General features: G+C 44.6%; 1 protein-coding gene across 1 annotated transcript in view; it reads right to left on the bottom strand.

Moving 5' to 3' along the window:
• Positions 1-2048: 2048 nt before the first annotated feature.
• PHGDH (phosphoglycerate dehydrogenase) overlaps positions 2049-12982 on the bottom strand; it is a 128804-nt gene continuing 117870 nt past the window's right edge. Inside the window, exons 10-12 of the mRNA XM_069244303.1 lie at positions 10141-10268; positions 7599-7821; positions 2049-3451 (exon numbers count right to left, since the gene is read on the bottom strand). Of these exons, the coding sequence (XP_069100404.1) occupies positions 3297-3451; positions 7599-7821; positions 10141-10268 (506 nt within the window). The 3' untranslated portion in view covers positions 2049-3296. The remainder of the gene's footprint in view (positions 3452-7598; positions 7822-10140; positions 10269-12982) is intronic.

Below are 12982 nucleotides of genomic sequence, written 5' to 3'. Positions count from 1 at the left end.
CCTCTTGTTCACCATTCATCATTCCAAATCTCTCAGGCTCAGCCAGCACATTCCATTGTATATCATAATTATATTGTATCTGAGATCTTCGCACCAGAGACCCTTTGTCTCCTCTGCAAAATGTTTGCCCTCTGAAATTGCCGTAGACAAATCAGTTAAATGGAGATATTAGTCTGCATCAATGTGGACGGATATTCTAAAAGGCCGTTTTGTGGTGAAGACATCATCTTCGCTCTTGCCTTGAGATGAGCCTCACACCTATTGTGGGTTATGGTTGTTTAAATCTTTCCCAATGAGAGCTCCTACACCTTTAGCTAATGTTGCCCCATTTTACTCTATGCTTCTGGTATTGTGGTATCTTAAAAGTTCATCTCTTCCTGCTGAGTCACTCTTTATGCCTGGCCCCTGCCTTTATCTTAAGGTTTCTTGAAATCCTTCAGTTACTAGCCCAAGACTATTTCATTTGCCAGTATTTGGACAGAATGTTTTCAGAGTGGTTCTTCACTTAGTGCCATTTCCATTACCTGAGAGTTCCTTTTCCACACAAAACATTTCCTAGAGACCGTGATTTTCAGGGTACAAGTAGGTCTGTTTCTTGAAACTGGTGTTTGCCCTAATGTCTTAGGGTTGCATTAAGAAACTATTCCTCCACTGGGGCTTCTCCAGCACTACTTTTGGAGCTGGGAAGTATTTTGTTTTCAGCTCAGTGGGCTATGATAACTGTCTTGCTCTTGCATATCTCTTTTATGATGGCACTGTTGACACTACTCACAATCCCTCCTGTGCCTCCCTTTATAGACGCGCTCAATGACTTCTCAGTTATGTTCCTCCCCGCGTTCTTGAATCTGTAATTTTTTTCAAGAACTATATTTCTGGTTTACTATGAAGGAAAGACCCCATTCTCTAGCATTTACCTGGCATCTTAATTTCTCTCGCGGGATCTACCACCAGATTGCAAAAGCTCTCTTCCTATATAAAGCATCAATTAAGGGACTAAAACTCACTCTTCTTGAACCCAAAGCAGTGAGGCTAGAGCCGCCCTTGAAACCTCATCTAGCTAGCTACATCAAAGCAGAGAACAGGACGTAAACACTTTGCGGCCTCCATACTACAGCACTTGTGATCCCTCTGACATATCCTCAAACACCACAAAATGCAGGTTATCTAGTCCCTTTAGGCAAAGGAATTTCAACCCAGTACTAGATAGTCACCACGCTGCACCACAGCAAGCAAGTCAGCCTCCACCTATCTCCAGCATGGTCATACCACTAGGGCAGTAGTCAGTCTATGCCTAAACGCTACCTGGACCTAGTAGCTCCTTACTCCAGTTCTGGTTATATAGGCTAAGGAAATGTAATTTCTGGAGAGGATTCATAAACTCAAATTGAGGGACATCTAAGGGCTGCTAGAAGACCCATTGTCCTGATATTTCATTTTTTAATCTTCTGGTAGAGCTGTGTATCATCTATATATTGGAGGAAACCGTCAGAATGCTTTTCAGAGAAAAAGGAGATTTCTTTGAAAAAGAATTATACAGGTTCCAGACCTGGGGATTCTACCTACCAGACTTTTCTATGGTGCTACAGGAAAAGTAGAAATTCCCCAAAAGTGGTCAGATGTTAACTACGTTGATAAATGTGACGTTGTAATATTATTCTTCACAGCAGTTACCATGGAAAGATGGGAACTGGAGGAAGAACTGAAGCTATGTAGATCGCACTAGGAGTAGAGAACCGAAGCACCCAGATTTCTGAATCACTTCTGGAAGAATCGAAAATACATACAATCAATTTTCCTGTATGTACCATTCCGCTTATATGAAGAGTTTGAGAGGCTGCTGGCTCTTTTCTCGTACATGCTACAGCAAAGGAGACACCTGATCCATGTTATTTTGCCATTGTTGCAGCAGGTACAGGCTCACACATCTGCCAGCTCAAGAGCTTAAGTGATACATCACTTTGTGGGTGCCGGTGAATGAAAAGAGGTAGTTTGCAAAGCATGTGTATCATAAAAGACTGAAATGAGCGAAGAACATGCTACACTGAACGAATATTTCTATCTTTTATTAATGTCTGAAGAAAACATTTGGACTGTAAGATGGGGCGCACAAACCCCTGCTCGGACAGCTGGAGATCATGCAAATTGACATGGTCGGACAGAACGCAACCTCAGGGTTGGTCCTCAGCAATACACATCCTGCTCGAATCCCAGTGGCATCTACACAATGAGAGAATCAGTAGAAAAGCTGTGGCCACTATTTTCAAGGTCATACTTCAACTATTTATCCAATTGGAAGGAGAAGATCCACATGTAATAACTAGCTGGCCTCTCCATTCAGCTCACCCAAGAGAAGTAATCATGTCAGGTCCAAGACAGGTGTACCCACAGGCGGACCCACTACTGTGGCCTTCAGCTATGGTACTTTTGCATGGTTTCTTACGTCCCACCTCCTACTCCTCTCAGTTCTCCATTGGAAATGATCCCCATTAAAATCAAAGAGCTGCATGGATCCGACGAGGAGTGTCTGTCTCTCTAACGTAGTGAATGCACCTCATTGCTTCATTTTCTCCTGTAAAGAGCATAAAGACTTCTTCGTACATCTCTTCTCATCATGTTATGTCATTTCGATCTTTTCTTTATGTGTCTGGGCGACTACTGTGCCCCACCTCCCTTCTGCGTTCATTCAGTTTATCCACCTGTTGCTAAAACTAATATTTTGGATATATTTTGATTTACCTGCATTCTCTTTCAAATACTGTACTTCCCACACGGTACCCTCATGTTTGTGCGTTTTGATTTTTCCCTTTTTTGTTTTTATTTCCTCTTTCTTTGTTCCCAGTGGTCCCCTCTAACCTCTTATTTTGTTCATTGTCTCTTTTCACTTGACACGTTTTCCTCTTTCTGCTACTTGCGATTATTCACAACAGCAATGCACGAAGGAGAGGAAACACCCCTGTAGCATGATTAATTTTTGTGGACCCCCTCGAAAGCAATTGTCTCAGCCAATTAACTTTCTACAAATAAAGACACATGCATATTTTAGTTAAATCGCTTTAGTTTATCTTTTTGGCACTGCATAGTTATTAAGGGGGAGGCACAATATGCGTTCACAATGTCCACAATGGTCTAAAGCCCATGTTTGTAAGAGATGTTTTTGTAGCACTGCTGTAGTTATGCATGCTCTTGTCTACGCTCCTCCACCTCATGGATGGTGCATGACTGTCCCTTCAAGCACCACTGCACATGGTGCGTGGAGGACACATGTGCAAGCCGGAAGGACACAGTGATGGGGTGCGTCAGATGGACATCTGGAAGGCAGACACTGTGTGCGGAGAGAGCACCTCCAGGCTCTTCAGCGGGGAAGAGACCCCCAGCATGCTCCACTCCTTGTCGCCGATGGAGGACGAGGTGTTGTAGGACTCCAACTGCACCCCAGCTTTTTCCAAGGCCCCTGGGAGAGAAAATAAAGTAGAAGTAGTGGTGGTATTATTTTTGCATGAGTATGTTGTGGACTCTAGGGTTAGGAGGGTCACGGTGGAGAGGAAAGAATGGACATCATGCCAATGACGACAAATAAAATTCAGTAGGACTGGCAAAGAGGGAGGGACTGGAAAACAGATGATGGGCTGAATGACCGAGAAGAGAAGACGGCGATGGAGCGAAAAACGTAATGAGAGGATAATGAGGGCGTGTTAGCCAAAGAATGAGATGGCCAAGAAGGAAGGAAATGGCAAGAGTAAGTACTCAGAAGTTAGGAGGCCATAAACCGAAGGGACACGGTAGAAGAAAATGACAGCAATCGCTAGAGGATTGAGAACACTGCAGCAGAGAGCAGAGACAGGTAGAGGTGAACAGGATGTACAAAGAACCACAGAGGTATGGAGGGACAGATACAAAGAATGACAGGGGAAATGGGAGAGAAATGAAGGGGTAAAACAATGAGAAAAAGACAACCGCACAGGATAATTTGACAACAAAGGCAGGGCAGAAAAAAACATAAATTAAAGAAGGCCACAAGACACAACAAAGTTGTGAAATAACGTGATCACTGTCCTGCTCAATCATGCATCACCACAGTGCAGAGTCCGTACTGCACTCACACCCCAAACCCACTGTCCCAATTCTTATGATTAATACATTTTTGTATGGCACAAGAGCAGTTCACGGGCAAGGCATAACAACGATTTTAGTGTCCTCAGGATCAGTGCTCCTTGTGCATTCCTTGGATCTGTGCATCTGTTTGTTTGGGGAAGCTTGTGAAGCGTTTGAGAATGCCGTGCAGTGTGCTTGCACTCCGGCAGAACAGTATGTCACCGCTGTAAATGTACTTCCGGACCAGAATTCATCAAATACGTTTCTGGACATGCACATCCACTGGAGGGCCACAGTGCAGGCCTTCCATTCGCCTTCGAACGACAACATGGCCACCACCTGGATTTGGGGTTTCATTTATCTTTCAAAAGGAGGCATGCACGTGCACCCCATACTGCTGTTACAGCAGCAGACTGTCGTGGGGTCAAACTTTCCTTTTCCAGTTTTTAAAAGTGTGCCTCATTCATGCTTAAACTGCGTCTTCCATACTGGAGAATGTATTGAAAAAACACGAGTATCAATGTTTCTATAATAACGGAGAAACAAAAACTGTCTGAATTGCAATATTTTAATACCACAATAAAGAATGGAAAATGAAAAATGTCATGAGCGTACCTTACCGGAGGTTATGTAGTCCACTCCTAGACACAAAAAACCTAGCACGTCCTCCCAGAACGATTCCTCCCTTCTCCCTGGAGAAGGTAATGCCTTCTCAGGCTGCTGTGGCCGGTGTGGGGCACTAATTAATACCACAGGCTGCACATCAAAGGCTTCCAAGAGTCCTTGTTGCAGACTAACAGATGTTCAAAATAGCCACAATCTGAATGTACCCAGGAGCACACGCCCCTCTCCAGCAGAAGAGTCAAACTAAAACTCCTATGGAAGTCCTGTTTGCTGCCCCCTACGTATGACTCGGAGCACAGGTTTGCTGATATTTGAGGCAATGTGGCAATCAAAGTTGCTGTGCGACACGGCATCAGAGTGAAAGAAAATAAGCACCATATCTGGAAAAATAGCATGTTAGTTTCACCCCTGGTGCACTTCGGCCTGCCATGTGCCAACACAAACACCCTAGCGCCACAAGGAGAGGGGGTGCACGTTCTCTAGAAGGGGGGCATTTCACTCTCACTAGGGAGCTCTCAGCAAGTACTGCCAAGTCTCGAGTCAGCCTTTCCTCACCCAGATCCTCGCAAGCTGCATAAACAAAGCAGTTTGTCAATGACAACAATCCTCCCGATGGCCTTCAGTCTGGTTTCTCAGCAGGCCGTAGCGCCGCAAACAGCGCCTTGCACATCGCTGATAACGATCTACCTGTTTTGGACAACTGCAAACCTCAAATGCTGGGACAGATGCATCTGCAGCGGTTTCCGCACTGTCACCCGTGATATTCTCGTCCTAACTTTAAATTGCTGCACGAGTTTTGAAGACAAAGTACTGAATCTGTTTGAATCCTATCCAGCTAATCACATGCAAAATAAACAGTTTTCTTCCTAACCCCGTTCCGTTGTCAAAAAGAGTTCCTTCTTATTTTGCCCTAGTCTTCCCTTCCTTCTTCCCATTATCTGACTAAGAAGCTAAAGCTTGCAGGAGGTTCTCGTCAACTTCGTGGCAAAAAAAAAAAAGGAAAAAAAAGGGTCTTGAACCTATCCGTCATTGGCTGAGCGCTGAACGCCTGTAATTCCATTCTACCTGCTCTTTGCACTACTGCATCTCTACATGAATTCAGAAAAGAGCTAAAACTCCTTCTCAACTACAACTCCTTCCTCTCGTTCCTTGCAGCGCTCACCGACAGATCACTGGATTCTCTTCTGGAATTTGCATCTTTTCCTCCATTTTTGCTTCCTGAACTGTAAACGTCTTATGCGGGTCTGAAGCTCTCCGTTTTGCTCGACCCTACTTTGTGTACATACTTTTGCTTTATTAATGAAGAGTTCTGTTATTGTATTTGGTCTTTGGACTTCTTTACCATTCTTTTTATGTCCTGTTTTTATGCTCTGGGAAGTGTCTGTATGTAAACATTCAATAAATACATAAATAAAAAGAGAATAAATGGGTTCAAAACTTCTCCCTGCCTCTAAACTACACAAAGCCAATTAATAAAATAAAAGCGCCCTTCAAGCTTCCTAATGAATCCACGAATATCTACTCTGGTCTCAAGCTACCACAGCCAAGTTTGCATAGCTAATTTGGAGTACAACATTCCAAAATATGGCATTCGGGGTGAAGCACTGACAGAAATCAGTTTCCAAGGCACACAAGTGGAGTTATAAACAAAAATATAAAGCAGAAACTGGATTGAGTTGGCTTGGTTCCCGTTTAAGTGGGGCGTGGCATGTCACCCAGGGGGCTCTTTTGCAATGGCGAAGGAGTGTCGCCCCCTTTGCTAAGCCAGGAGCTGAAAGATAAAGGGACATTTAATTATCGTTTTATCTTTCAGCTGCTGGCTAAGCCAGCAGCATGTTCAGGGAGGGTAGGTCTGCGCCACAAAAGGCACGAGGAGAGAGTGTACCTAAGTGTGCAAGTGTGTTTGGCTGGCCGTCTCAGTCCGGCCAAACACACATGCACGCTTAGGTTTCTCCAACCCAGCTGTGTTGAACAGCCAGGCTGGAGAAACTGCACAGACCCCAGGGTTGTGTCTGAGCAGCAGTCCAATCAGCTCAGACCAATCCTGATGCAGCTTTCATGCTAAGTTTAGCATGAAAGCAGCGCCAGGATTGCTGAGGAGCCTGTGCTGGTGGCCCAGTGAATGCTGGGACACCAGTCAAAGAGGAGAGGAGAGAGGCATCTGCGTCGGAACGGCTAAGTTTTTATTTTGTTTCATTATTTTTTTAATCCCCGTCCCTAACCCTGCCCGCCCCTCCCCTTGAGATTTGCGGCGGCTGCCGCTGATGGCACCTCGACCTGGACTGTGCCTTTTGGAGCAGAACCAACCCCGATTTGCTCTCTTTTTAGAGTGGCACCGTGAAAAAAACTAAAAAAAAAAAAAACTTGATGCTCTGGGCTGATTACCACAGGCTGAGATTAATTCCAGCACTCTTGTTTTTTAGTATTGCTCAAAAATAGAGCTGATACTTTCAGAAGAGAGGGAAGAAAAGCGCAAGCACACACTACTGAAAGAGCAAACTGGGGGTTAACAACATATTCACACATATAACGTAGCTTCATGTTTAGAAATCAGTTGTTTATACATTTGACACCTGTTGCATGGTCCCATGCAGGGTAGGAGCACACGTCAGGAAACGGCAGTAAACAAAGGGCGCACGTACTGTGCAGGGCAAGTGTGTGTTTACACGGGGTTTCAGTCCTCATGGAACATTGTAAGCAACTGCAGTGATGGGGATTCTGCTGTCACACCGGAGGGTGAGGTGCCATCCTGGATATTGGGAGGGCCCTGCTAAGAATCACAGCCTCACTCTCTCGACCCCTCTTTCTTCCCCTTCACCACATGCAATCCGCGTGGATCACCTATTCTCAAATGGGCTACAGTAACATGGCACACTCCTTACCGAAAATTCCAGGCAGGTCTCTTGCTCCCTCTGTCTTGAAGCCCAAGAGGTGAGCAGCCAGTGGTACTGGCTGCCTGAAGGTGGCACCATGGAGTTCCAACAGGACTGGTGTGCGTCCGTGCACAGTACCAACAGCACTGTGTGAGGTGCCAGCGACTGACAGATGGATGCGGCACTCTACAGGGCACAGCCCTGGTGCTTCATCCTTATGATGAGCAGTGACCTGAGGGGGAAAAAAAGATTAGGAAAGCCTCAGACTTTGGAAGTGCAGATGCATGACAGCAACACGCGTCAAACACTACCGACTTGTAGAATGGTGCACCACACATATCCCCACTAATGCAACAAACTCCTTGGACCACTGCAGCAAATGGTCTCACTAACGCAAACACAATTTCCCAGATGTGCTCAGTTTCACAGATGAGCATAGCTCTTCTGTTGCAGGTAATGCGCACAGAGCTCTACCAATGCCCACAGGGTGCATGCATACACACATCTTCTCCACACACAGTCCATGCATCTCAGAAAGCTTCAAGATTCACACACAACTCAACTGATAGCATGATCCAATAACACTCACCCAGCTCCACTGCTCTCACACACATACACATACTTTGTTCACGTGTCCACTACACCGCCAATTAACATTCACTGATCATCCAGTGCTTTATGCACTGACCCCTGCGTCGTGAACGGCATTCCACTCCATCACCCTTAGACAGCTCCACAGGCTGCAAGTGAGTCCAATCATTACACGGATCCAGGGATGTACTTAACATCAGAAAGGGATTGTCATGAGCTGACCAAGATTGGCAATCAATCCAGATCCCTTCGACCACTGCCTTCAGCTGTTTCCTCCCTTGGGTCCTTCATGTGCTCTTGAAGGCTTGTGCACTGCACATCGTTATCGTCTTAAGATCAATATTTAGTCTGCAGATACAGTGAAAACTGCATGGGTCTCATCCCCAGTCACTGATGCTCAGAGGAGGCAGAACGAAGCGAAGACTTTCTCTAGCTTACTGAAAGCCCAGGACCACCGGCCACTAACACCCCAGAGTGAGGACACAAGCCTACTGAGCTGAACTACTGATTTTAGGTAGCAATCTAATATTGAGATGTAGCACATCTTATGTTTCCAAGATACCGGAGCTCATGAACCTAGTCACAGGGGTGAATATACAGCGCAAAAGATGGATCACCCTGGTGGTGTGCTAACAATATGATTTTCAATTCTGCAGATATTTTTGATGCACTTGAGATCCAGAGATGGTGCATTGGTCCGAATGGTATACAAAACGGAAATTACAACTGTCTGAATTCGTCAACTTTGGGATACACAGAAAAGGCCCTTAATGAGAAAAACAGGAGGTAGGGAACTATAGGTTGGTCTCTTGGCTAGATGCACTGGTCAAAACCTCCTGGAATGCTCTCCTTAACAGAATTCACTCCTAACAATGTTCGTCTAATATTTAAAGCTGGCATCCTTTCAGTCAAATAAGATTCAGCCAGCACATTTTTCATTGAAATGTAGATCTACGAACTACCTGTGATGCAGTGGACCTTCACATCTCAGATCTAAATTCAGTAATAATCCATATTTTCTGCTTTGAGTAACAATGGATTCTGCACTTGTGCTACTTTGTAGGATTGTGGGAAAAGGAAACAAATCTTCATAAAAAATGAGGAAGGCAGGGTTGTAGCACTAGCCTTTCTAATCAATCTATTTAGCAACGAGAAACAGGTGTACTCTTCCATCCCAAGATTAACAACTTTTGAGGCAGGAGCTTTATTTGTGGATGATGACATACTTTGGTAGGCACCAAGAAGAGCCTTTTAAAGTTGCTCAAATATTTCCAGTCAAAATGCTCGGGCAGGAAACTATTCATAAATGTCACTAAAATACGATAATGCATGCAGCTCCCTGCTAAATAATACAGTGTAACATTTTGTATCAAGACACAACAAATCTTAGATAATAGTCAAGATGGCTCCTTTTTAGTGTATGCCAAGACCATGATTCAAAAAACTGTTACTGCTACCAAAAATCATGAATGCCTTCAGTTTTAGATTTCAATAGAGAAAACAGTGAAAACATTATTTTTACATATTTTCCCACATTTAAAGGCAAACAAATAGCACCTACTTTTTGTTGGTACTAAAAGGTACAGATGTTTTCCACAGAGAGGTGGAACTGCTGCATTTCTTGATGTGGTGACAATACTTTTCTCGAAATAAAAAAAAATGTGCCAAATGCGCAGTAATCCATGTTCCACACATTTAGCACATTTGTTTACTATCCCCACACATTCTCGATGCGCATTTAAGAAGGTTAGTTTATATGTCACTAGTTTGTCATTGGACACCCTTCCAAGGAATTCCAGGCCACATATCAAAAGAACAACATTCACATCCCATAAAGAGTTTCCTGAAATAAAGCAGAAATCATAGCGAACAAAGACGTAATTTCTCAACAAAATTAAGAACGTCTCTTTCGTCCTCAGTCACCACCATACCTCTCAGGTGTACAGCCATCAGTGCGTACCTTTAACCCAGCTTCCTTTGCATACAGCCCAGCATTGACCAAGTTTATATCTTGCTGCGCCACCCCACTCAGAAGACCGACCGTCACTGCAGCGGAGAGGTAATTCCCAGCCTGCCTCAGGCCTTCCCCTAGAATGCAAACACACAAGAATAATCACGCCGCACGTATTACCAAACACTTCATTAAAATCAAGTTCGATTTAAAAAGTGGTTTAGGTACACCTCCACTATTACGGACAGTAATTAATGCACTCATTTACAAATTCTAACATATAGAAAAAATAATGAAGACAACTGATTAGCAGGTACAATTTATAGTCACGATGCAGTGGGATCAACTAGTAAAAAACGTTACTACTAAAACATTTTTCCTGGAAATGCATTTTTTTTTCCAGATTCTGAAGGGATTGGTCAAAAAGAGGGCCCTCGAAGACCACGCTGTCGCATCAACAGGGGTCTATTACGTTTTACAGGCTACTGAATCTAAGCACGGAAATAAATGATGAAACTGAATGTAGTTCATTGTAGTTGCCAGTGGCTGAGATTGATAGACGCAATACCTAGTTATTTTTTCTTTGTGTTAAATAATGAGAGGTATCAAAATCTTGCACGACTAAGGAAACAAGTCTTGCCCTCTCCATACACCAGGCACATTAGAGGGCATGTGCTCTGGTGACTGAGGACCAAGTGGAGTGCCAAGGGAAGGCGACAGCAAGTGGTCAATGTCAACTGTTGGAAGCAGATGTATGTATTTATCTCAATGGGGTTGCTGTAATTGCAAAAAGACGGCCTCTGAAACAATTTTCTCTCTTTAGAATTAGAAACGTCCTGTCCTTGCCATAGTCTTCAGCACCTATCTGATGATCTCTGTGTGAGGGACTTTGTACTGAGAGTTGTCTTTCAGTTCATATGGCAAACGGCAGGTCATGGTATTTATGTTGCGCCGCTGCTGCGAGCATGGGCCGCTGCGGCGCAACTCCTGGAGACCGCGGCGGCCCGCGGGGGAAGCCGCGGCTCGGTTCAAGGGTCGCGGCACCCGCCGCAGCCCTTTTCTCCGGTTGCGGATTCCCGGGCAAACGCGGCAGGACCGGAGACCCCGAATCGGGTCACGGTCCTTGCCGCGCTCAGCGTGTAAGGCATAAAAGCGCACTCTGGATTCCCGGGACCCCCTCCTTTCCACCACTTACCTGTCACGCAGTCAAAAGCCTTATGCCTGCACATGATTAGTTTTTATGTATGCTTTTCCCTTTCCCAGCATGCTGTTCACTTCCTCTCTTCCCTGCATGCACTGTTTCTCTTTATCAGGCGCATGTTTTCTATTTTAAGTTATGACCTTTTCCCCAATCCAAGATGGTGGTATTACTACTTCCTGTTTTCCACTTCCTGTCTAGGGGTATATAAGGGGAATCTATCTTCTTTCTCATTGCGTTGCAACACTCCTGCGGTGGTAGTCACGCTCCGGCTGGTTTCCTCTTGTGGCGCCAGTTGTTCTTGATCTGTCTTCCGTCTCCAGAATTCCTGAATTCCAGAATCTTAAGTCCTAACGTCCTTGTGTCCTCCTTCTGTTTCAGGCAGTTCCTGATGGAGGTTTTTTACCCTTTTGGGGTTTTTCCTTTGGGACTCCTTCTGGAGGGCACGGACTGTAGTGGCTTGCTATTGTCAAACAGCACTGTGGCTACCGGAAGGGGTCGCCCCTACCTCGGCCAGAGCAGGACTTGCAGGAACCGGGGACGCTCACCACCTCTCTCCAACCTCGACGGTAAGCCCAGGGTGAATCGTGACAATTTAGACCACTGAACCACCTGGGCAATTCTAACTTCTCTAGTCTTGCCTTTGGGGCATGTCCAAGCAATCATCCACTTTGTAGTTCACAGGTTAATGGACATGTTCGAAGTGTCACTAGGATCAGTTTAGACCTTAGACCCTCCTATTTGGGGATCTTCTAGTACGGTGGATAGACGGTTCGACCAGTGGCCGTACATTCTCTATAAAACCTGAAATGCATAGGACTGCCTTCAAAATCTATTCTTCTCTCTGATAAGCCTTTACAGTTACTGTAGAGCCCTGCTTCAGCTCTAAAGAAAGAAAAGTTGTTTTGCTTTTTTCAGACTCCTGACCCCTCTGAGACATCCACAACCTCATGATTGAATAGCAGTATTCCCTAATCAACTGAGACAAGTATAAACTCTAGTTTGAATGGCATAAGGCCAAGGGGCCTACAGACAAAAATCTAATGCATAGGTGATCAGAGGTATAAACCCCATCCTTTCTTGCCAGACGGATCACAGGTTTGTTCCACATGTGCCACGGAATGAAGGCCAGAATTAGAGCTCAGACCGAAGTTCTACTCCAGATTCTATGCAGTGGGCAAGCACACACGAAGGTAGCACAAAGCAGAGGTACTAGATGGCAAACAATTACATCCATGCGTGCGCAAGGGTAATTAACGAATAGTCCTGATGAAACCCTGTGTTTTATTCAGACAGACACCCGTTGACACTTCCTCAAAACAGAGGTCATGCTAACCAGTTTAAAACCAGGATCTAGATATTAGACAGTCCTCACTATAAGTCGATTCTTGAAAAATATCAGTTTCCCTTTTAAGTAATGTTTTACTCCCTACTCATACTTCCCAAGCACAAATGAATTTCACAAAATTATACAGCGAGTGATCTTCAACTAAGATAATGGACAAAGAAATATAGCAACACAACACTTGTTCTAAGATAATATGCAAAGAAATATAGCAACATAACACTTGTTCTAGTAAACGTATAAAAAGCAATCAGCACCAAGTTATTATTGTGTTTGCCTCTACTAGGCTCACAATCAAAATATGTTTG

This window comes from Pleurodeles waltl, chromosome 7, assembly GCF_031143425.1.
Source record: "Pleurodeles waltl isolate 20211129_DDA chromosome 7, aPleWal1.hap1.20221129, whole genome shotgun sequence".
Lineage (NCBI taxonomy): Eukaryota > Metazoa > Chordata > Amphibia > Caudata > Salamandridae > Pleurodeles > Pleurodeles waltl.
This window is presented reverse-complemented; position numbering and strand designations above follow the sequence as displayed.